This window comes from Acanthochromis polyacanthus, chromosome 14 (assembly GCF_021347895.1).
Source record: "Acanthochromis polyacanthus isolate Apoly-LR-REF ecotype Palm Island chromosome 14, KAUST_Apoly_ChrSc, whole genome shotgun sequence".
In the NCBI taxonomy this organism is placed as follows: Eukaryota; Metazoa; Chordata; class Actinopteri; family Pomacentridae; genus Acanthochromis; species Acanthochromis polyacanthus.
In genome coordinates this window covers 17,070,652-17,095,979 of record NC_067126.1, presented here as the reverse complement: position 1 = coordinate 17,095,979, position 25,328 = coordinate 17,070,652, and the positions used below count along the sequence as shown (strand labels likewise).

General features: G+C 43.9%; 1 protein-coding gene across 1 annotated transcript; it reads left to right on the top strand.

Moving 5' to 3' along the window:
* Positions 1-25,328, top strand: efnb2a (ephrin-B2a). The gene is made up of 5 exons (XM_022207060.2): positions 1-875; positions 9,281-9,564; positions 18,256-18,348; positions 19,450-19,560; positions 21,342-25,328. The coding sequence occupies exons 1-5, from the start codon at positions 763-765 to the stop codon at positions 21,749-21,751; spliced, it is 1,011 nt and encodes a 336-aa protein (XP_022062752.1). The 5' UTR covers positions 1-762; the 3' UTR covers positions 21,752-25,328.

Sequence of the window (25,328 nt, the reverse complement as noted above, 5' to 3'; positions counted from 1 at the left end):
ATCCTTGCCGTTACTTTCCATCCAGGTTTCTGTGCAGACGTTGAGGCATCATCCTCCCTGCGTTTGTCTGCGGGCGTTTTTGCGGGGGAACGGATCTGCAGGATTGAGCTGAGGCACTTGTTTTTAGGGGGAGGACCTCTAGTATGAGAACTTCCATTCCAGCTCTTTTGATTTATTTCATTCTCACATTTGATCATTTTCTTCATTTTGACCATCCGACCTCATTGTTTCGCCCTCATTTTTCTGCTGCTGTCACCCACAGTTTGTTGCTCACCACCACCAGCATCAGCTGAAAGGGGAATATCTCACCATTCCACCATCAGCCATCCTCGTACTTTTCTCTGCCGCTGTTCTGGATTTTGGCGTGCATTGCTGGACAATAACGCAGAAGGATTTATATTTCTATTGATTTCCATCTAAAGCCCGGCGCACAGCGGACACCACCACTTTTTCTCTCTGAGGGATGTATAACAGAGGGTTGAAACCTTGCGCCCTGAACAGGGGAGAATATTAACGCAGTGTCCACTGAATGAACTACTGCCGTGCGCCTTTGGCTTTCGGAGCAGGTCTCTGATCTGGAGATGCTCTGATCGGGGTTTTTGGTTCGTGCGCATCCCCACTGGATCGGGATATAAGGTGAAGAAATTTCGGTCGGCTCTCTCTGGAGCGCTTGTCTTCTGATTTCTTTTTGAATGGACACACACAATCGGAGGTTTTTTTGAGACGGATTGAGCATCCAACCCGGAGGCGCGCAGACTAACCATGGGGGACTCGATGTGGAGATATTATTTTGGAGTGTTGTTTATTGCCTTCAAAGTGGACTTGTGCCGGGCGCTCATCCTGGAGTCCATCTACTGGAACACAACAAACACCAAGTAAGTGCAGTGCAAGCCGCGCTCATTACTGGCCCCTCAGTGCCGCACAAGCTGCCCGTGTGGACACGATTAAATGACAGAAAATCAGGCAATTTAGTGTTGGTTGCTCCCTGTCCGCAGCATAGACGCGTAAAATAAGTCGACTCAAAATTCCAACATAACCATTTAATTTAGAGTATACACACATGAGCAGAACAAAGAGCTCTCAGTGTAGATGTAGATGTAAATGTTAGAATTTCCTCGGCGATGCGATCGCGTCTGGAAAGTCGGGTTTTGTCCAAATAAACACAGCCTGGTCCTCACGATGCTCCCAGAGAAGCTAAATGATACGTTGAAATTCGGAATCAATCCCTGCCCGCTGTGCAGCTTATTTCGCACACTTTTTTTCCCCCAACTCACTTTGGGTTATTCTAGCTTAACTGACAAGAATCGAGTTTAACCAGGCAGGTCAGTGCGCACCAGAGTGCCAAAGCAATCTCCCCAAAATACAAGTGAACACAAAGGAAGCTGTATTTAGCTGCTTCACAGATCCATCTATGTGCTGGTGCCTGCTCTGGTCGCCGTTGGAGAATGGGGAATACGCGCGGTGGTCGGCAGAGGCCCGGTCGGCCGTGCGTTACGGTGACACTCAGCGGTCCACGAACCCGCATCAGAGGGTATCAGCTCAGCTTGTTTTATACACATATTTAATGGGTATATTCATGAGACGTGATGGTTAGCTGTGGAGTGGAAAAAAATAAAGGCAATATTACGCTTTGCTTGTTGAGCTCAACAATAAATCCGGTCTGTTATATTTACATCATTCATATTCGTAATAGATATGTAGCAAATAAAAATAGCAGAGCTTAGAAGCTGCACTCAGCTCATGATATTGCCTCTTTATTCCACTACAGTTGTGTTTCCACTGGATCATATATTTTGTATGATTATTTTTTTGTGTCCCTGAAGATGATGATAATGATTCATGGTTGAAACTAGAAATTAATCCTGTTTGTTCTCGACGAGGCGGAGGCTTCGTGGAGCTAGTGGGACGTTGTGCCGGGCCTCTAAAGCTGGGTTGCAGTTTTTGTAAGGGTCAAATAATTCAATGATGTGGATTTTAGAATTATTTATACTGGAATTACGGCTTGTGGTATGGAAACTTTTAATAGCCCGCCGTGCGCTTCCAAACTGCTGCTCTCCAACCCTGCACAGCCACTTCTGGCACCTGGCAGAAGCCGTATTCTAAAAGCCGTGGAAGTGGTTGCTATTGAATGTATGCTCCATACGGCAGTGTGCGTGTTTTTAACCGGGATCTAGTGGCTGATCATTAATGCGAGCAAACAGGCCACAGAAGAACTGCATTCTCCTGCCTTTGTTTTCACACCCTCCAATCTAAGGTAATCAAGACCCTACTAAATATTCACCCAGACCAAGAAAGGCGGTTAAATTCTTTTTTTCTCCCGCAAATAGAAAAGGTGTCTTTCTCCTCCTCTACACCCCTGGTCTCGGCCCGACGGGGGGGCGCCCGTCTTTGTGACCGTTTGGTCACGGCCAAACTCCCAACTCCTCTCTATCATTCAGATCCAGGCTCCAGTGCAGCCAAAAGGACCTCTCTGCTTCAGTGAAAAACTCACTGTGGGGAAGTTGTGATAGGCTAACAGGTGTCTATGGGAGCAGGCTGCTAACTGCGGGGAATAAAGGTTACCGGCGCAGCAGTCGTCGCCCGGTTCCCGTCGGTCAGTCTGCCGCGTGTTTCAGGAGGATTTGCCGCGTTGTCTGCTGGAGTGTCTGCTTTTTGGCTTTCCAGCCTCTGTACTGCCGCGGCTTTCTCTGTCCAGACGTGTTGGTATCCAGACAAAAGAGTTCACCATAATAAAGAAAGGCAGTTGTAAGGCGCGTTAAACTTAGTATAGTTCGCCTATTTCCACCCCACATCGCAGCAGTGCGCTTCTCAGTAGAGCCTTGATGTTGTGAGACTATATAAGGTGCCATTTGATTACCACTTGCTTTTGAAGGCTGTGTTGATAATAAAAGCCAACAAATTGCCAAGCAGGAGACATTTGCTTGAGTCTTACACGCAGAGAGAACCTGGATAGATTTCATACACTCACGTTTTGTCTCTTCACTGCTCACATATCTGTGTCTTTAAAAAAAAAAAAACACTGGAAAAACTGTAATGCAGTAGCCTGTGTTATTACACTTGGCGCATCACATGTAATTTAAAAAAAAAGGAGCAAAAAGAATAAAAGTGCGTCCAGCCTTACAAGGATAGGCCTCAGGCTGCCATAAAAATACACCGGGCATTCCGGCGGATTTAGCGCGTGCATGTGTGCGCGTTTCTGCTTTGCTTTTTTTTTTGTCTGGGTGAGCAGTTCAGAGGTAGGAGGCCAGAGAGTGATATCATTGTGTGACAGGGCACCATTTTATGGGTGAGCTTTTGGAGAACAAAGCTGAAGTTTCACCTCAACATCACAACTAAAAAATCTTTTCCACAGCTTTACCTCATTACAAAGGAAGATGTGGCGAGTTAGTAAAATGTGGACAACCTGTTATTTTCTCACTCAGGCTGATAAGCAACTCTGAGAGTCGGCTGGATACCCAAACTTCTGTGATCCCCTTTTCGCAGCCTGTTCAAAGTCCCCATGGCTGCTTCTCTGTAACAGAGAACCGCAGCCTGAATATGGTTATTCAGCAGGTCAGCAATGTGTTCAGCAGACCCAGTTGTCCCTGTCGCTGTGTCTGTCTTTTAGTTTGTGTTAGTCCTTCTCTTTGACTATTCAAGGAAGGATGAATGTTGGAAATGTGGAGTCTCCGGGCCAGTTTAATGCCTTTGTGTGCATGTGTGTATGTAGGCTGGGGGAGAGGATAAAGAAACAGCCAGCTCTCTCTCCCTCTCACTCTCTCAGTGTGTGTGCATCTATCAGTTAAAAAAAAGAATCCTTCAGAGGGCCCACGGCTGTGTCGATTAAACCTCTTTGTTGTTTGTGCTTTACTACTTTACTGCCCTTATGCGTGAACCTTCTAAGAAAAAAAAAAAAAAGCGAAAGAATGACCCCACCACCTCCTCCTCCTCCTCCTCCTCCCTACGCTGGTCTCCCCTCCACCACACATTGACACATCACATAGCACCACACACACCTCCTTCATCTGGTAATCCATTTTGTAGTTGGGAGGGAGAAACAAAAAAAGAGGCCTGCTTTACATGGTTTATGTAAAAAGAGAGCTCCCTTTCCGTCACTGCAGTTCATTAAGAGATTACACAGAAGCCCCAAAGGCCCTTTGTGACCGGGCAGTCACGGGGGCACCTCTGTGGGTCCTTTTGTGAATGTGGAAGGATGGAGGGAGGGAGGGAGGGAGGGAGGTGGCATAGAGATGCAGGTCTATCATGAATGACTGACGAGGTCTTGTGCTGAATGTCGAAGCCATGCCCTTCCCCCTTCCAGAGCCTCCACCCTCGCAATTTAACTTTATTTCTCCTATTTTCTTGTGTGAGAGAATGATCCGTTGCTTAAAAAAAAAAAAAAAAAAAACATGAAGGAGAGAAGGAAATCCTGCCGTGATTGTGTTCACACTGCTGGTGTTATAGAGGCTGACATTTTTATCATTACTGCCAAGAGAAAAGTTGCTGATTAAGATTGTAATAAAATAACAGGGTGAGAAGAAAAAAGAAAGAAATGAAACGAGCAGGAGTGAAGAAGGGAACAAAGCATCAGGGCCCCAGGGGGCAGGGAGGGTAATTATGTCTAGGCCTGCACGGATCCCATAGGCCTGGATTACTGGATGAAAGGTGGGGGCCGAAGGTACAGAGAGCGCAGGCAGAACCAGAGAGAGGACGAAGCGAACCAAGGGGGTAGGGTGACACGCAACGTAAAGACCTCTGTCCTCTCGGCCGACAGAGGGCGAAAGTTTGGGTGCTGCAGAGAAACGCGAGTGGATTAAACCTTGCCACAGCCCTGGCCTGGCCTCTTTATCTGCCACCTTAATGAATTCACGCTCAGCAGCTGGGATTCAGATACATAAACAGTTGCCCTTGATCTGCAGTAAATATCCACGCTGCCCTTGTTTCACTTTTTCTCTTTTCTCATAATTCGCTCTGTTTGGTCGCGCACTAATCCAACAATCCAGCAGTTTCCACAGTGTGAATAGAGAGACGAGAAGGGAAAGAATGAAGGGGGTTAATGAGAGAGAATGTGGGGAGAAACAGAAAACATGTTACATTATTACTGCGGCAGAAAGTAAGTCCACAAACCTCCTCCCTGTTTTAAAAAAATGAGGAGGGATGAGAGAGAGAATGGGTGAAGTAAAGCATGAAAGGGAGGGTGGGGGTCAAATGCATTTGCAATCATGAGATGGCAGCGCAAGCTTTTATTTGTTTTGCCTCCCCCTGTCCCTTTATTCATCCCTTCTACACACTGCAGTTCTGTGGGCCTCCTCAGCCTGTCTCAGTGACCTTGCCTACCTGGTGTCTGTTCTGATGGCTGCCATTAGGCCAGGTGTCCGGTATCCAACATCTCCCATCAAATCAGCAGACTGTCTAACCTGTCTTCACCCAATCCCTCGCCATATTTCCTGAGACAGTCCACTGTGTGTTGTGTGTGTGTGTGTGTGTTTCAGTCACACAATCCAGAGTAGTTCATATTTACCGTTAATCAACCTCTTGGCAGCTTATCTTTAAACCCACATTCAAACAGTTTTTCTCCTTCTGTGTCTGCATTTATTGAATGCTCTCATTGTACTCACTTTCTTGTAAAACAGCTGGCTAAAACACAACAGTGTAATAGAGAGGATGGTGTGAGTATTTGCCCCTGCCTAAGGCAGATCTCAGCTTTGAATTGTAAATACAGTGAAAGAGCAGAATAGAGCCGTTCTGATACCGTATCTGATATTCTGTCCGGAAGAACGCACAGGAAGCACACCTAGTGAAAGAGATGAGGACATGCCTGGACCACATTTTCTTTTGCATTTTCTATGTGTAAGCCTAGTTACGTTTGATTTTTTGATAATCGTCCAGCTCCCACTAAAGATAGCATCATACAGCAGGGTAGGAGCTCCAGGGCCTTGGTTGATAGTATTGTCAGAGAAGTGTTAGAGGATTTGTCATCAGAAAAGATTGGATATTATTCACCCAATTGCCTTTTATGTTCTGAATATGTAGGTGTAGGTCTGTGTGTGAGTGAGGTGACTAAGTGAAATAGACATTTAAACTAAATGTATTAAGGGGGAAGCCAAGGAGTGGTGACAACCACACACTAAAGCCTGTCCATCGCACAAAACCCATAGTGAAGCCTGTTTCACCATTGCTTTTGTCTCACCATAGAACTGGAGATACATCCAGTAACTACTATTTTTCTGGCACAGCGTTCTTGGAGAGCCATTTCTATACCGCAGTTGTTCCCATTGTACCATTTTAATAGCATAACCCTCCCTCAAGGACACTTCTGCTACAAGGACCTTAACTTATATACTTTATGAACAATTAAAAAAGCAGAAACCATTTTGCAACCATTTTGTTGTTGTCACATCTAACAATTACTGTCACGATCAATTAATCTGCACATTACTTTCATGTGTCATTGATTTTAATTGCATTGAAAATTTCAGAAATATGAGAAATATCTGTTGTAAGTGCACGTACGAAAGAGAAAAGCACCAATCCTGACATTTTAATTATTACGGAATTTACTCAAAGAAAATTACATAACATGGTGAAGTATTCAGCAGAATAGCTGTCAAATTGCTGCTGCTGAAATTCCTTTAAATGTCACGTTTCATCCTAAAGTCCAGACTCTGCACTACAGAGGACAGAAGATTCAGAAAACGTGTTGTCATGAGTGTTGCATGGGTCCAGATGAACTAAAAGTGAAACAAAATGGACGTGTTGAATAGTAATCTCTTTGTAGTTTTGTTATGGGAGAAGAATATTTATGCTTCTGTATAACAACCTCTGTAGATAAGGCATGAGCTGCAATATGCACACCACAACTCAGCACATACATGCATGCTTTCGCCCCTGTATAAACACACACATGCCCGCTTGCACGCATGACTGAATGTCTCCGGCCATGCTCCTACGCACACACACACACACACACACACACACAAGGTTAATGCATACACATACAGCTCCACGATATTTGTGTAGAAGTGAAACACCTAAGGCTTTTCGAAAGACCTTGCCTTTCTCTAACTCACTCTCGCTCTACTTCTCTCCCCTTACTCTCCCCCTCCTCACATACATATAGGGAAGATGATGCTAGATGGCGCTGCAATGCATAGACATACATAGCCTGTCTCTCTCTCTCTCTCTCTCTATCTCGCTCCCTATGTCCGTCACTGGACACACTGCACCACCACAGAGTATGTCCTGGGGGGGTGTAGGGCATAAAAAATATTCGCTTGGCCTAGTTAGCTGCTGCAGTGTGTGCGTGCACGTGCTCCTGCCAGAAGCCAAGAAGATGATGCGTGCTGTTGGTTAGACAAGAAGAAATAATGTATGTGTCTACATTTGTATGTTGAAAGACAAAGTGCGTGTGTGACATAGGTCGGCAGAAGAAGAAGTACCGTAAGAAAAACGTGGCTTAGTGAGACTTCACAGTCACTCTGTGTCATGAAGATTAATTCTCAATATTTTATGATGCAATGACTGAATGACAAGCATCTTAGTCACAAAAAAGCAATCAATTTATAGGTCTTCTGGAATTAAGACAAAATCTGCTGGGTCAAAAATATACTTATAGCAATGCTACATTTGACTTTCATCTCAATTATTTGCCTTTTTTTTGCCACTCCTGCTGACAGAATTGATGCAGTTCAACTACAACTGACCAATTTTCTCTTTGCAACAAAATTTTCTTCCTGCTTATGGCAGTGACGCAACTTTACTACACACTTCATATTTACAAACAGTTGCACAGTTGATTTTTGAAATGGCTGCAAGTGACTTTCATTACTTGTTCAAGTCAGTGATTTGCTACTTCAGATCTGTACTCAGCTCCTTAGACTTTCCCATTGTAGCATTTGTGGCAGAGTCTTATAAGTGAACCAATTTAAATAAGGACCATTTGATACAGAGGAGTCGGCAACTGTAGTCAATCATAATTATACACAAGAAGAGGCCATAAGAGACTATTCCCATAATAAACTTTTACACAACTTTATATATCAGCTTAATTGATCATTTAAATTGATGTTCTATGTATGTAGTGGATCCAGCATATTTTGCCTTATTTCCAAAAGATCTATAATAAATCTTTGAAAGAGCCAAAATGCATGATTGTTTTTTTGTGACAAGGATGCATGTGTTTCAGTTGTTCCACCCTACTGCCATGGCATAAATGGTTCTGCAAAGTGTAAGTACACTTCTCAAATTATTAGTTGATAATCAGAAAGCTCTTTGGCGTTTCTCATCATTTGTTCGTAATTTTAGTCATTTATTTGGCCAAACTCTTAATAATTTGCAGGTTCCGTCCTTGAAACGTTAAGAATGGTTGATCTCTTTTCCTATATACAATTACAATATAATCTTTTATATAACTGTATTATTTAAATTTATTTTTTTATTTTTCAAAAAAGGTACATTTTTCTCATCCTTCCTTTCTGGAAAACCAGTACCACAAGTGCAGGTTTTCTAAATGGTCCCCACTCGATGCTCATGGTGTTCATTTACATCTAACAGTATTCACAGCATGCTTTAAAAAGCCTCTTGGGCATGCATAGTTAACTTTCAAAATTGTATTCAAGCATGGGGCAAATTTGTTTGGCAGATAAATACAAGGCTTCACCTCTAACTCAAGCTCAAACTGTGAATGTGTATGAGTGTGCAATCACAGGAATGCTGCAGGGGCTCTCAGTACTTGGAGACAAAATGGCAACATTATTTTACTTTGGGGAAGAATTTAGGGAAATTCAACTACACTCCCAGACAAAACCCCTCCCGGCTCTCTGTCTTTTGTGTGTGTTTCCACTGCCATTACTGTTGTTGTAGATTTGCCTCGCCTTACTGGGTTTTTATTGTTTTTTCATTTCTATTTTGTATGCCAATGTTGTTCCGCCATTTCTCTCACATCCGGCATGTGCGCTGCCTTCTCCCCGTTTATCCTGTCAATTATTCTCTCTTCCATTGCTGCCACAATGCTGGAGAAAAGCTCACTGATTTTATCTTCTAGCGTGGGGGTCACTTTGGACTACACGTGTACGCACACGCACATCTCGCATTCCACCATTATCCTTCATCATTTAAAATTAATGGACACAATCACTAATTACCACATCAATAATTAAGCCGTCTTCTCTTTTTTGCAAGTATGGAGAGGCTCAATGGCAAACACTCCAATCCACAATGCATAATGAATGACTTCTCATTCAGTTTTTCTGCCTAACTAATATCCTTCTCTCTCTCTCTCTCTCTCTGTTCTCCCTTTCAGATTCGTGCAAGGCCAAGGTGTGGTATTGTACCCCCAGATTGGGGATAAGTTGGACATTGTGTGCCCTCGTGTGGATGGTGGGATCGGCGATGGCGTGGAGTATTACAAGGTGTACATGGTGCCAAGGGACCAGCTGGAGAGCTGCACCATCACCAAGGCTGACACACCACTCCTCAACTGCGTTAAGCCTGACCAGGATGTCAAGTTCACCCTCAAGTTTCAGGAGTTCAGCCCCAATCTGTGGGGACTGGAGTTCTTCAGAGGGAAAGACTACTACATCATCTGTAAGTACTTGTTCATCCCTTTCATAGAGGGATACTATATTCAAATGTAAATACTTTACGGGGGCAAACAGCCTTGAACAGTGTAGCACATTTTAAGAATCACTTGTTTTGTGGCATATCTTAAATGACTGCTTCCAGTTTTTTTGGGTGGTCTCATGTCTTTTGGATTCCTCAGGACTCCCCATTTTGTGGCATTAGCTAGTTGGTTGCACTATGCAATTAGTGTTGTCTTGAACGACACAAATAACTTACCGTTGAAAACAAATTCATACTGCTTCCCTACATGTTGTTTGATATTCTAAGAAATTCCACCAAGAAACCTTAAGAGATGAGGCTGAGGTTGAGTGGAAAGCTGTGAGAATTCATTGAACATCACAGATTGAGATTATCTGAAAGAGGACTTTTCAGGGAGCTCTGCTGATATAAGCATAAAGTAAACACTTCAGACTGATGTGAAGTTGTGCCAAAATAGTATTAAAAGGAATCTGCAGTGTGGGACTTGTTTCTCATTTGAACCAAACTGCTAGCAAGATTCAACATGAGAATTTCCATGCTGAACCAAACCATGGTGAAACCGTGTCTTCCAGTCCCATGGTGCAGGTGTGGCCGTTCTACCTTGCTCATTGCCTCTGATGTACTAACGCCATCCTGGGAGGAAGCTCTGATGTGGTTTAGTGACGGCCCCCTGGTTTGAAACATGGGAGGTGGACTATACCATCTGTGTGCCACTGATGGGGGGTGCGTGTGTGTATGTGTGTGGGTGCAGTGGGGTGGGTGGCGGCGGGTGTGGTGGAGGGGAGTTGGGGGGGGAGGGGGGGGGTTCGCTGCAGATAGGACCATCTGCGAGGCTCTGCCATAGCCATCTGTGAGCTGTCACAGTGGGGAAGGCCATGTTTCTGACTGAGTAGAAGGAAGGGGAAGAAAGGAGAGTGAGGAGAGGATGAAAGAAGAGCAGGAAATACTGCTTCTTATCCAAATAGCCTATTGTAGTAGAGGAAGCTGAATTTTGCAAAACAAATGTGCAGGAGAAAATTGCTTTGTGTTGTGCTGTAACCCTGCTTTGAACTGAATGCGGTAGCCTGCGTTTGTCAGAGGAACCGGTTCACAGGCACAATATGCTCATTTGCTTCAACCTAAGTACATTTACAACCGCAACAGTGGCTGCTCTGTCGCTAATGGGTCATAGCTGCAGGTTGTTTGCATGGCAGGGCATGTCTTGAGAGTTTAAGTCTAACAGGTATGTCTGCGGCCTTGCTGGTTAGGTGTGTTTTCAGTAAATATGCTGGAGCAAGTAAAGCAGTTGAAAATACATGGGAATGGTCCTCTCTTTCTCTTGTTTTAGCGTTTGTATATTCAGCTTGGTGGCAAAAAGGCTGGCAATATGTGATTGATGAAGAACTGATCATCAACACACAGAGAAAGTGAGCAGACCATTACATGTGGGCTGTGTGTGTCTGTGTGCGCTCAGGGAGTACAAAGACGATCACCCTCCTCTCGTCTCCCTCCACCCCAATCGCTCTACTTAATTATTGATGAGCCAGTGCTGATGTTTGCTTTCGCTCTGTTCTCCTGGTGTTCTGCCTCAGCTCCTGCAGCTGAACGCTATCACTTTGTGGTGGATCAGAACCTAGAAGAAGAGGTAACATTCAGGTTAATGAGGAACATGAGGGGGATACAAGTGCACGCGAGCAAATATGCAGACACACACACACAGACACACACACGCTCTTCTGTTCCTCAGTAGCCTGGAGTTTCAGCCTGAAGCGGATCCTCTGTGCACACATTTGTTGCTTTACATAGGACCTATGACAACATCCTGCCTCACTCTATTTATCCATGTATTTCCTGAGATTATTCTATTTCCCACCGCCTCAAGCTAAAAAAGAAAACCCTCCTCTTCATCAGCCTGTCAAATCGACAAGTTGGAACAGAAAGAAAGTGGGAAAGTTCAATTTGAATCTTGAAAAGGGGGGTTGGAAAATCCAATTTTGCAGTTCTTGCAAATTCCCTCCACCAACATCCCTATTTCTTCACCCTCCTCCTCTTGTAGCCACCGTCCCGCCTCTCTTCCCAGCTACCCAAAATGCTAATGTGCAGCCTAAAGAGGGGAGAGGGTGAGCTGTTTTTCCACTGAACAGTGTGACTTTTTGCTGTTAATTGCTTCTCCTTGACTAGCTCTGGTCCCCGTTCTGCAGCCTTGACAGCCCATTGCATTTTCATCGCGCTGTTGTGTTGCGCACTTCGCTTGGGTCTTGGAGTACAGACCAGGTAAACACTAAAAAACAGCAAAAAAGCAAGACAACAAAAGGACAGAGTGTGACAGAAATGTGCAGATGTTTAAGTGTGTTGCATTGTTCATAGCCAGCCAGTTTGTCTTAGCTTGTAGGCATGATTGCTTTTACATGTACGTGGTGAATGAAAGGGGTTTGGGAACTTAATAGGTACTTGTACTCTCCCTGTGTATCTCTACGTGAAAGTGTCTTCACCCCCCCTTACTCCAGCCTCGCTGTCCAAGATCCATGTGAGTGTGACACCGCCATAGAAAAGTTCACTGCGAGGATTTCATCAGTCTTTTGGAGTGAGCACTTGATACGTAATTAATTAACCAGCGTTTAATCCTCCGTTTCTTCTCACAATTGCCAAGGCCCTCACATCAATGCTTCGGATCTGAGTCCAATTGGATTAGCACTGCCTTGTGTTGAGTATTGTGCCAAGGCTAGGCCTAGATTAGATGGGTATGTTGAACCCCCATACACACACCTTAACATTCATATAAATGACATGAGGTCTCAGCATTGCACATCTCAGCCACGTGGTCAGATATGTTTGTGTAAGTTCTTGTCATATGTGTGAGTGCAGCTGTGAATTTATCGACTTTGTGTCCTGTGTTTGCTTGCGTGCCTTGAAGGGCTACTGTGTGCATGCAGATTTACCACGCTTTCATGTGTGCACATTTCTATATCTGTGCATGCACGTGTGTGTTCGTGTGCCTTTTTAACGTGGCCGCGCACAATGCTGCTCCAGTTGAGAGCAGATGAGTCTGATGTGATTGTTTGCGGCAGCATGGCCTGCAGCAGAGAACCTAGTGAGCTAGATGATTACATGAGCTAAAGAGGAGGGGTAGAGAGATGAATAAGGAGGGAAAGGGGGCAGAACGAGTGACGAAAATGAAAGAGAGCTAACGAGGGAGAGAGGGGAGGAAGAGAGGGAGAAAGGAAAGAGAGCTAAAGAGAGAAGGAGGGAGTAGAGAGCTGAAGGGAATGGGGGCACTGCAATAGACGCAATGAGAGAGATGAGCTAGAAAAGGGCAGAAGAAGGACAAGACTGCATTTGCAGGCCGTGCAGAAATACACAGGGAAATTTCATCAAGGCTTTAATCACCTTTTGCTTTAGTCACAACAGAAAATAGTCACGTCACCTCCTTGCTACTCTGATTGTTGTGAACTGGAACATGAGCTGTGAGGGAGAACATTCCACTCTTTAAATTTGACATGAATTTAAAATACACTTTTGCATTTTCATCTGATTTGTGTGATTGGAACCATCAGCTCTTTATTCACCCCAGTTCAGCAAGCTTCAGAGAATTAGATTGGCAGTGGCATTATTATCACATTATGAAAATGGGTGGCAGGATTAATCAGCTGTAGTCACTGCTACTTCTGCGTCTGTGTGAGAAATACCTTAGTGGAGAGAGAGAGAGGCTGCAAATAAATGGATTTTTTACTGCAGCTCTCAGCTGAACTGTGCTTTTTGCACCTGATATTGTAATTAAACCATTGCTTACTGCTGTGCTAATTGAATGTTAAATGCATAACCTAAACTCAAGTGGATTTAAATAATGGATTTCAAATGTTTGCATGTTTTTGAGAGTGCAAAGAGGATAGCAAGGGGTGGTTGTTAGTCAGCTTTGATATTTATGGTGACCCATCGTGCCCTGACTTATTTCAAAGGGTCATTGGGGTCCCTACAGGGGCAAAGCATCCCCTGTCATGGGCGATTTGGGCAGGTGGCTGTGACAGGCATTAACCAGCCTGTAACCACTGCACTGTCGTGATGCGTTCACGCTCCACAGCAACCAGACGCAATGACACTCACTGTTTAGATTGTAGCTTCATTTGTCTCTTTTGTTCTTCCTCTGTCTGTCTTTTCCCTCACCTTCAATCTGTCCATACGTCCATTCTCTGTCTCTGCAATACACTTTCCCTCTCTTCTTCTCCATCTGACTGAGAAGCCTCTTCAGCCTGTTGTTGCCATGCCTTTGCTCTGTTCCACTATTTATGAGTGGCCCAGCATTGTCTTTCGGCGGTGCATTGTGTATTAATTGTACCCAGAGAATTTGGCAGTGTTAGTGAAGCAGCTTTCAAAGTATAATTTTCAAGCTTCATAAAAGCTCTTCATACCGCACTACAAACAGTTATGCTTTCACTACGAGTTAAAATATCTGGAATAGCTGTGAAACCTAAAATCTCAAACGTCATAAAAATGGCCATGAAGTTCTCCTTAGTGATAAATTAAGATATCGCAATTTATCAAGCAAACTGCCAAACTTGCTGTGTAAAATTTATTTGAGGGTTACTCAGGGGCCTAAAAACTTCTGATTTCATTGTAGACTAAATAATTTGTTATTTATTGATAAAATAGTTACATTAACACTGCATCTCTGACTTCACAGTGCAGAATTTAAAGCTGTGTGAGGAACAGAAGACGCAAGGGAACTTAGTTTTCTGTCTGTTTCAGCTGAATGTTGAACTTAATTTGATTTGAAAGATTTCAGACTGTATTGCTCGAACATGTGACTATTTTTGTTGTTGCTTTTTGTGTTTATGTTTGTTTCTAAAGCCTGGTAGTTAGAGAAATCTTCATTCCAGCTGAAACTTAGGACTCTTTTTAAGGAGAAGAAGGTTCAGTTTCATGGACAGTTAATACACTTTCAGCTTATAGCTAAATATTGCCACAAAAATGCCATTATTTGCTAACACACTCCTTGAATGTTGCGTTAGTCAGTAGTTTACCACATACTTCTTAACCTGCAAAAAATAATCAAATTGATTTAACTGTTGAATTAATTGACAGCTATTATAGCAACTGATTAGTTTGTTCAAGAGACCTTTGAGCAAAAAAGTCTAAATTCTCAGATTCCAGCTTAAATTTGAATATTTTCTGGTACAGGGAAGTGAACTCACCATCATAGTAATGGCTACTTTCAGCTCTACATACATTTCTCAAAAGTACAAAAGGGATAGCTGGGTGACCCATTTTTGCTCTGGCTAGCTCAGAAATCTGTAGAACTAGAGTTTTTTTCTTTCTTCTAAATAACAATACGAGAAAGGAGGAAAAGTAATTTGGAGCTCATTATCTTTATCTGGATTGCAGCTCACAACTGACTTCCTCGTTTAACACGAGGTGATTTTCCACTCTCTTGATTTGATAAACAGGAGAAAATGAAGTTAAGGAGGTTGATTGAGGCTGCGGGTGGAGGGTGACTTGTGATGTGTTTACGATGAGTGCTTGTGTGCCCGTTGCATGCTGGCGATAATTTTACAGGTGGCTCTAACACACGCAGGCCGACACTCAGAGTGAGGACACTTCCTTGACACACTTCTACTATTTGTTTGAGACTCCATGTGACTTGTGTGTGGTTGAAGGTGTGTGTGTGTGTGTGCGGGCACATTTTATACAGACCCACTCAAGCTGTCACTTTGGTCTCAAGCGGTACTTTGTCACAGCCAGTGAGTGATTTTTCCCTGTTGTGGCCTGTGCTTTGTGTGTATGTGGGAATGCCTGTGTTTGAGAGCACAGTCTTTTCAAACCACAACCCCATCTTAACCACAATGGTAAATAAAAGAAAACATTTAAAATAGACTCACAGCCATGATGAAGCAAATGCTGAGGGAAAATGAGATGTAGTTTTTGTTTCCTTGTCCTCCCTCCATCTTGTTTCTCTCTCCGTGTGCTTCCAGAAGGTCACACAGAAGCTGGAGCAGTGGGTTAATCTTTTTGTTCTTTCTCCTTTTTCACTTATTGTGCTCCCCCACCTCTCTTCCCTTCGTTTAGTTGGCGACTAAATCCATTAGTGAGGGTCTTGTATGTGGGTCGATCCCACCCCATCAGCATAACCGATTAGCTGGTTAGTTCTAGCTAGTTAGTCTGTCAGCCAGTCCAGTCTGGCTTCTCTGACTGGGCTGAGGAGGCCCAAGTCATTCAGCCAGCCTTAGCCCATTCAACAATCACATTCTGTTTAAATCCAAGTCAGGCTTGCCTGGACTGCAGCCTTGGCACTGAGAGTGTGTGTTTTACTCAGCATTTAAAGGGGAAGACGAATTTAAACTTTAAAATGAGACAGATTGAAGGATCCCCCTCCTAATATATTTTAAATGTCAAGGACTTATTGCAGCCAGGTTTGAAAAGATTTGTTTTTGCAGGTTTGACAAGGAAGAAGCTTCTGTTCTGTCCTTCAGCGTAGAGGGGTGCTGATGTGTTAAATGCTTATATAGGGCAAAGGCAAGGGGAGAGCACATGGGAAACAGGTGACACAAGTGCCTATGTGCAGCAGATGAGATCTAAATGCACCTTCCATGCAGCTCATTGCTTTTCTCACCCTGTGAACTTGGGCCCGTCAGGAACAAGTGGTTTTGTGCATTCATCCACCTCAACACCACCAGCTCCAAACACAACACACTCTCGCTGTGCCCATTGCTCAGAAAAGTAAACAGCGTTAGGGTGGTTAATGGCATTCTGCAGGATTGTAAAATTCATGTGTGTTGTGCTAACAGGTTTATGAAATGAACACATGCACACCGACACACATGCACGTACACATACACAATCGGAGTAACAAGAGCACAAGCCTTTAAGGAGCTTTGTTGGTAATGTGCTTTTCGGTCTCCACTGAAAAGCCATAGGTCAGCTAGAGAAGGAGACAGGGGGAGAGAGGGGAGGCGAGATGGAGGGCAGGAGGGAGGGAGTCCTTGTTAACATGCTCTTTGTGTCCACTCCCATCACCATCTCATTGAAGCAGGGGGATTCGGATCAAAATGATTGGTGGCTGGAAGAGAGGAAAAGAAAGGGAAAAAGAGAAAAAGGATAACAGCGAGGAGGAATAGAAAGCAGATAACTGTGCAGACCTTAATTTTTCAAAGCTGTTTAAGTCAGGATGTTGATGAAACACCTGTCTTTCAGTTCCCTCATACCCGACGGAGAAGCTGCAGGAATGGGAGGAAGACATGTTGGGGTGTCGATGGAGGGAAGGGTAAAAGTGGTTAAAACAGGGTGCAAGGGAAGAAGGTGACGGCTGCAAGGTGGCTGCCCTAGGGAGGAGGAACTTGTGGATGATGGGGTGTTGTTCAAGCGAGGGGAGAGAGGAGGAGGAGAAGAAGAGGCAGAAGAGGAAGCGGAGGGGAGTCGTGGGGGGGCGGTCGCAGTGAATGCGGGCCACTGAGCACTGGCGGGAAGCCAAGCCGCTAAGCCCTGGCAGCTCGTTAGCCTCTGTGTTACTGACCTGATAGACCACAAGCCCTACTACCCCCACCTCCCCTTTCCCTCCCTCCCTCCCTGCTTGCCTGTTCCCTGTCCCACTCATGATGCACGCTCACTGCACTTCTATCCAGCAGCCTCTAGAGGCAGCACAGATAAAAGTATAAGAGCAGAGAAGCGGAGCAGCAGCTAATAGGCTCCCAGCTGACTGGACTTTGTCAGAGCAGTTTGCTCAGACTTTTGCATTTTCATTTGTTTGTGTCTATGTGGACCACATCTGTACAAGACTGACACAAGTATTTTTTTAATCATTGCCATTTTTTCAAATGCAATGTTCATTTGCAAAAGGCCTGTATAGCATCTGCCTCCCCGACCCATTTTGTTCTTCCTGTCACATGTGGGAAGTCTTGCTCCGCCCCTCCAGATTTCTCTCCCAGCATCCGCTGCTATCTCTTAAATACAGTGTTTAGCAGTGCACTCCTGTTTTCTCCTGTGTTTAAATATTTTTTTCAGATCATTTAAGCTCTTTTCATCTGAGGGCCATTGAGGTATTTATTACCTCCCTCTGTTCCCTTAATTTTACTGCCTCTCCTGGAAAAGCGCCTGTTTTTTTCAAAACGTTTCTCATCCCCTCCTGTTTACATCCCCACATATTTTTTCTTTTTCATGTTGTCAGCACATCTCTCCTTCTTCTTTGAGCCTGGCAGCAAGTTTGATTTTCAAATCACAGCATTTGAGAGCTTTTAAAATCCAAAAGTGTGTTCTTTAATAACTGGCTACCGCTCTCTGGGGTGTCGTTTACACTAATGCATGATAAGCCGCTGAATTTCCCGCAGCTTGCCAAGATGGCCAGTGTCATCTCAGTCCTCTCTCAGTCCTTTTCCCACCTCCTTTAACTGCCTCCTTCATGAAGCCCATCAGCACAGTTAGAGATATTACAGTCACAATTACTCAAGCTAATTGACTTTGGGGATGTGAAAAATACCGCTTGAGAGGAGCGACTGAGGTGATGAACGGGGAAATGGTGATTTTATTAAAGGGAGTATGAGTCATATCCTTCCGCAGCAGTGCTTCTGTTGTCTTTGGGAACTGGCTGTTTTTGTGAGATAGGCTTAAGGCATATATGGCAACACAATTTCCACAACACATCTTTCCCCTTCCAGGTTCTTGCCGTGACAGCTAATTCTAACCTTGACTTTTCTCTCATGTCTGCTTTAGCAACATCTAATGGCACCATGGAGGGCATCGACAACCAGGAAGGGGGAGTGTGCAAGACCAAGTCCATGAAGATAATCATGAAAGTGGGACAAAGTGAGTAGTGTATCATTGACTTATAGCCGTGAGTTCCTGCAAGCATGAGCAGGCAGTCACAATGCAGCATGTACGCAGCACAAAATTGTGTGTGACTCTGAAAATGCCCTAATGAGGTCATGGGAGGCTGTGCAGCATACAGCTCCATCGTCTCCATGACACCTGGGGCTGCGATGGGGCAGGAAATGTAATCTAGCGGAAGCCTAATGTGCTCAAGTGCACACACATAGACACACGAACACACAGACACACATACACACACAAGTGTGTCTTTAACAAGTCTTTCAAACAGGAGGCTTTCTATACAAACAAATCTATATTAGATGCACACAACTGTCATGTCTGAAACATGCACAGCAAGCCCTGCATCCAGTCACACTGGACATATCAGAACCTGTCCGTAATTGTGGCAATAACTATTCATAAATCCGTTGTCTGGCTGCCACCTGGAATGGTTATTTCCAAGGGTCAGCCCTCTCATCAACACCAGCTTCAGCGCTATTGAGAATTGCTGCAGGTCGAGTATTAATCAAAGCTGCTGCACACTGAGGAAGAAAAGAACAGGTGCTGAATAGGCCTGAAAATCGGTTGTGTCTCATAATAGTACTGAAATTCAGCTCCAGTGTTGAGAAGAGCTGCTTACAAATCAGCAGATTTATTAAAAGAGTTGTGTGGTTCCATCGCAGAGTTCAGCCAGGGAGTTCTAGTGATTACAACAGCAGATGCTCGGAGAATTACTCCACCATTTAGCATGACTGTTTTGGAGTCTGCTCAGCATCAGACATACTCTGATAGACACTTTATCAGCATTTAAAGCCACATTGGTCTATAGCAGAACCAAAAACACAAGCATTAATTACTTTTTATAGTTGAGTCCATTCATATCTGGGGGATGAAGAGCTTTGTTTGTAGAAACAACTTGCTTTAATGTGGAACTAGTTGAAGGGGTGGGTGGCTAACCAGCAGTTAAACTACCCATGACAATCAGAATAAAGATGTCCACCTGGTTAATTTAACGAACTCTGAAACTGTTCTTTAATATGAGTTAAACAACATGGATATTCACTGTTAATTCCTGTGCATATTATCTTCATTTTTCAGATCCCTCTGACCCTATTTCACCCAAAGACAACCCTACCAGAGTACCGTACCCTCCCAAGCACTCAGATGGCAAGGAGATTTACAACCCTAATGACGTTCTGGAGAAACCAGGTGAGATCACCTTTTTATGGCTTAAATCCTGGGAAAGTAGTAATTGAGTGGAGAATTTATTGAAACTATTTGGCATTTGGGAGCACAATTGTTCAGACAGCGAAGAGCAGATAGCACTCGGTAAGTGTGCGTGTGGCCAGAGGCATGGATGTATGTGTGAAGGAAAGAAAGGTCAGCGATTCATCGGCCAGTAATTGAATGTTGCCCATAAAACTGATAGGCATCTCTGGCCCCTCAAGGACTTATAAGGTATCTCCATGCTGGCCTCATTCCAGCCCTAACCCACTGCTTAAGTGACATTTTCAGGAAAACGATCTGATCGCTGTCTGCCATCTTTTTAACAACCTGTTCTGAGCACAGTTACACACTTGTTTCTGCACCAAATCACAACTTAGACAGACGTGCAGCTATGTGCTGACTGCTCATATCTCTGCTATTATGTTGCAGTTAAAAATCTCATTTACAGCGAGCTGTGTACAGAACAGGAAGGGCCAAGAACAAAAACAAGCTGACCTACATAAACAGTCCTCCAGTCCTTCCCCTCACGTCCCGTTTCACTGAGGGCGTGGCCTTGTCTAAGATTCTCTGTTTTCACTCCACAATCCGTTGGACATCAAGCACACAAACATGCCATCTTCCCATTAAAGCCACACTGGCAGACATGAACATCGTTGTCTCTGCATTTCTTGTCCCTGCTCATGCTTTTTTATGTCTTGTCCCTCCATCCTGGCCGATAGCAGAGCACATGGGCGTCAAAGTGGAATGGGCAGAGTGTCTGAGGCAGCATAATCCCCTTGTATAACAACGACAGGGTCCTTGCTTTGGGCTGCCTGCCATCCTATATCCACTCCCCACTACCACAGCTAAAGCACTTTTAGGCCCTTGGGAGAGCAGCATCAGACAGGGGGACATGGTAATCCTACCGGCTCAGGGAACACGCTCTCATCCTAAGGAGAACAGAACACACCCGCCCTTGAGTTTTGAATCTAAACTAGAGTGTCCATTGCTGGGAGTCAGAGCACAGCTTGACTTTCATAATTGATGTCCACTGATGACATCAAATATTCCTTTCTCATTGTCTTCCCTCTGGGGCTGTTAGTTAGAAAATGAAGTTACTTTTTATGTCTTTCAAAATGCAATTTATCTGAGTGCCATTTGTCTGTATCTCCCCAGTCATTGTATCTCTTGTCAGGCTGTGCTTGCCCTAGTTTCAAGGTTACGGTCTTCACTGGCTGAATTTGAATAGCCACCGATCGAATGTGACCTTTATACAAAAGCTTTCTATAGACAGGCTTCACTCTCAGATGGGCTGCTGCTCTGTTCCTCCCTGCCTTTCCGAAGAAATAATTAAAAGATGGTAAAGAAAATGAAAGGCAAAGTCAGGGAAAACCTGAGAAAAGGAACACTGCTTTTGCTTACCTTCCTAAAGCAGCATCTAAGATGCCCCTGCCCCCATAGCTTTACAAGATCAAAACTGAAGGGTTGCGCTCATCTTTTCTGGCAATCTGATAAGCGCACTCTGTTTACACAGTGACTGGTCAGGTGTGACAATTGACAGGATGTAAAATTGTCTCAAGGGTTCATTTTCATTATGCGCACCACCAGATGTGCCTTTGACAAAAGACTGTCTATCATCCCTATTTGTACTGTAATGTTTTGCCCCTCAGCATGACAGCTGTAAACACTTGCCCCCTACCCCTGGAGCTTTTGCTTGGCATGTACAGGAAAAACAGGCTTGTACGCAGCATTTTACTAACTTTTGCTTTGTTTTGTTCCTCTAGATGTAGCGTCCAGAGAAAGCAACGAAAACAACGGAAAAGGTGGGAACTCCTCCAGTGTAATCGGCTCTGAGGTAGCCATCTTTGTTGGCATTGCCTCAGGCAGCGTCATCTTCATCATCATCATCATCATGCTGGTCCTGCTGCTGCTCAAGTACCGGCGGCGGCACCGCAAACACTCCCCGCAACATGCAGCCACACTGTCTCTAAGTACCCTGGCCACACCTAAACGGAGTGGAGGTGGTGGAAACAATAACGGCTCGGAACCCAGTGACATCATCATTCCGCTCAGGACTGCTGACAGCGTCTTCTGCCCGCACTATGAGAAGGTCAGCGGCGACTATGGACACCCAGTATACATAGTTCAAGAGATGCCGCCTCAGAGCCCAGCCAATATCTATTATAAAGTCTGAGGCAAAACTTTTCAAAGCAGGAACTGGAACAATCCACGGGCAGAGCGGGTTTTTGGTTTCGGCAGGCACCGCTGGCACACCCGCCAACGAACACTCTCGCTCTTTGTCTCTCTGTCTCTCTCACTCTGGCAACTCCTACCCCTCTTCTCTCATGTTTTGTCACTATTTTTTTTCCTCAAAGTTTTGCTCATACCCTGTCACTGGTTCAGTCACAATCGGTGTGAGCAGGATGAGTGGAGGGCAGGAGAGAAGGCTGCTGTTGCCACCGCTGCTGTTCTTTGAGACTTTTGGGATATAGAGAGGATGATCTCTTCTTTCCCCAGTGGGGCGCCATTTTAATTTTTTTTTTTTTGTGCACTGCAGCCTGTATTCTGGAGGAGTTTTTGTGGGATCAGGAAGTTAGACAGATGCACAGCGTGTTTTTGTTTTTTCAACCTTTGGGACAGATAGGCATATATATGGAAAAGAGACAGAAAATGAGGAGTGTTAATGGAGGGTGTGGGCTGAGCAAGAACTCACAAAATGGCTACCTTCCCTTAAAGCTTGTGGGCCAGAGAGACTGTGTGAATTTATCAGCTGGACCAGGAAGAGGGAGAGAGATTCTTACACGGACTTCTCCGAAGAGACTTACAGCGATCACCCATTCACCCTACCACCCACATGCTCACCCTCACAAACACACACATTCACCCACACGCACAGACACACTGTCTCACTGGTCAATGTGAACTGTTTGGGTTTAAGTGTGGATCACACCACTTGTACTCATTCCCAGATATGTTTTTAAATCACACCTCTCAGATGTTACTTGAAGGTTTTAGGGGGAAAAAAACAGATTCCCCTTTGTTGTGGACATTTACTGGTCTTGTTTTTGGTCATATCTGGTTTTATTCTGCTGGTATAGTCCTGATAGAGGTTTTATATTCCTTTAGAGACATTGTCATACGTGGTGTTCAAATACAAGTGACTCCACAGTGGCTAGGAGAGGCAAGAGCATGAAAAACACTATCTCTTTGTGAGAGGGTTCAAAAGTGACGTCAGGTCTGCCCAGGTGGATTCTGGGAAGAGTGGAGGACTTTCATATTACATAGTGCAGCACTTTTAACGCCCCTTTCATTCTTTGGTACCTCCACTCTCCACAGCGGTCCACTGAGAGACACAGTGATAGGTAGAGATGGGAGAGCAGCTGTATCCCGTCAGATTTAGTAGCGAGGGCTCGCCTCTAGAACCTGGGCTTTCCACACAGGAAAGCTTTAGGGGCAATAAGAAATCCAGTTCGCCTTACTGCCGTTTTTTGCGCATCAGGTGAAATAGAGGCCCGAGATCTAGTTGAGGTTAGCATAGCTGGCTCAAACGGCTCTAGGTACTGTAACGTTTACCCGTAGGGGTCCAGTGATGATGAAGGTTGCCCTTGGGGCCCAAAATCAGCGTGACCGGTGCTCTCCTATTCTTGTTATTAAATAAAGCACAGGGACATCTACTTACATTGTCACTGCTTCTCAGTCTCCATTAGCATTTCCATGTTGTAAGTTTTTGATTTACTTCTTTCTTTTTGTTTCTTTTTTCCTTTTACTAAATAGATGTACATTTAAAAAAATGACATTAAAAGATGAAAAAAACAAAAAACAAAAGCAGAATTTATTTATGATAGACACTCAGAGCACAGGTGTAGTCAGGCGGCATGGAGAAGAAGAAGAAGAAGAAGAAGTAATGTTAATATATTATGGTATAAGTGCACATTATGCAATTTAGGTTTTTGATTATTTCATAACTCTTGACCCACTGAGTCCCGTATTTTCATGAGCTCGATCCTGAGGAGGACGACCGGGAAGGCAGTGAGGGGAGTAGAGTTATCTGACCCAAAATAGCTCACATTGGTGTACACAAGGGCAGAGTAGCTGTGTCTCTCACACACACTCAGTGTAGCATCTCCCAAAGGATAATTCCCATGAACACCCAGTGCGCCCAATTCTCCTCATGCATAACCTTCATATTCTCTGTGCACGTTTGTGTGTGTGCATGTATGTGTTTGTGTTTGTGTGTGCGCGCGTGTGTGTGTGTGTGTGTGTGTGTGTGTGTGTGTATGCATTTCAGTGACTTCATCTTCATTTATATCTTTGGCTTAGGATCCTTATTGTGATTTAGGCCTTTCCCTGAGCATAGATCAGCCCATCGTAAACATCCTCATTTGTTCATGAAGAACATCAAATTTCACCGAAAAGCCAAGCCTTGTATGATCTGAGGTTTGTGCCTCTGCGAGGCTACAAGATCTGCAAATATGCAATTCTTATTTATTTTTTTAATCAATTCTGAGGAAAAAAAAAACACCTATGGAAAGTGTTCTTAACCACTGAAAGATGTAACAACAAACCAACAACACAAAACTAGCAAAATTCGTGACACAAGCCTGCTGTTAGATTTTATTTTCTGCATTTTTTTGTAGTATTATTTTAACCTTTTCTGTTTTGACTATGTGCCGTAGTACAAAGGTAAACTGTGAAAAGTCAAACCATTGAAAAGCATATGTAACACACCTAAACAGGTATGAAGAAAAGGTAAAAAAAAAATCACAGATACAACAGAGAAAATGGCTGTTTAGTTGCTGTCGGTGGCAGAATATGACAATCTTATTAGTTTTTTTGAATCTGATGTGCTTTTCTTAGCTGCCACTTGACTAATGCTCTCCCAACATTGACTGGGTTTGTTATGACCTGTTCGGAAATGTGGTAGCGATGCTGTGAGAGCCTTAGCACATGGGCTAGGAGAAGCACCTCAGGCTACTGTAAAATGCCTTGCTCGTATGGTCAGCCCTTGGTCACTTGACTCAGTAATTTTGCACCGTACTTCTGTAGGTAAGAAACTGTAAATACATTAATGTTTGTATTGTATATGGATCCTGGGTTGTTACAATAGCCTTATTCACCTTTTTAGGAAAGTAAATGGGGAAAAAAGTACAGAAAAAATGGAATACACTTCAGTAAAACAGAGCATACTACTTTTTGGTAAATAGCTTATGTAAATATTGACCAGAACCCAATAAAACATTTTTTATAAACTCTTAAAGTAAGATGTTTTGTATAAAATTTGAATTTTTTGCTATGTATTTTAGCTAGCGCTCGATGGAAAGCCTGTGTCCTCCCCACTCCCTCCCCTTTTGCACTGTTTCCATGGTAATTTGGTTTAAAAAAAGAGAAAAGTTGCCAAACCGACTGCTGCATATTTGTGCCATAACTGTGTACCATAAATATTTATTGAATTAGTTTCTTTTTCTTTTTCTTTTTTTTTCTGTGTTCAGTTGTCCTTGATTTAATTTCAGCCCAGTTTGTGAGTAACACAGTATTATATTTGCATTATTTGTTTGTCTACCCCTGGTTTTGTTTAGTCATGTCATGATTACTGGATGGCTGTTGCCCACTTCTCCCCTTTCCTCGCAGTATGAGATGGCCAGGCTGTGAAAAAAAAAAAGGTTTTAACATTCAAAAATTTAAAACAAGTTCAAAGTGAGGATAAATGACACACATTCCACCAGTCTGTTACCAACTGAAAATGTTTTTCAATAAAATGTTTTTCCTATGGA

Bases quoted from the DNA above. Each gene is read 5' to 3' on its own strand.
- efnb2a (XM_022207060.2), top strand. From the start codon at position 763: ATGGGGGACTCGATGTGGAGATATTATTTTGGAGTGTTGTTTATTGCC. The intron at 9,565-18,255 runs GTAAGTACTTGT...TGTCTGCTTTAG, and splicing joins GAAAGACTACTACATCATCT to CAACATCTAATGGCACCATG. The intron at 19,561-21,341 runs GTGAGATCACCT...TTGTTCCTCTAG, and splicing joins TGACGTTCTGGAGAAACCAG to ATGTAGCGTCCAGAGAAAGC.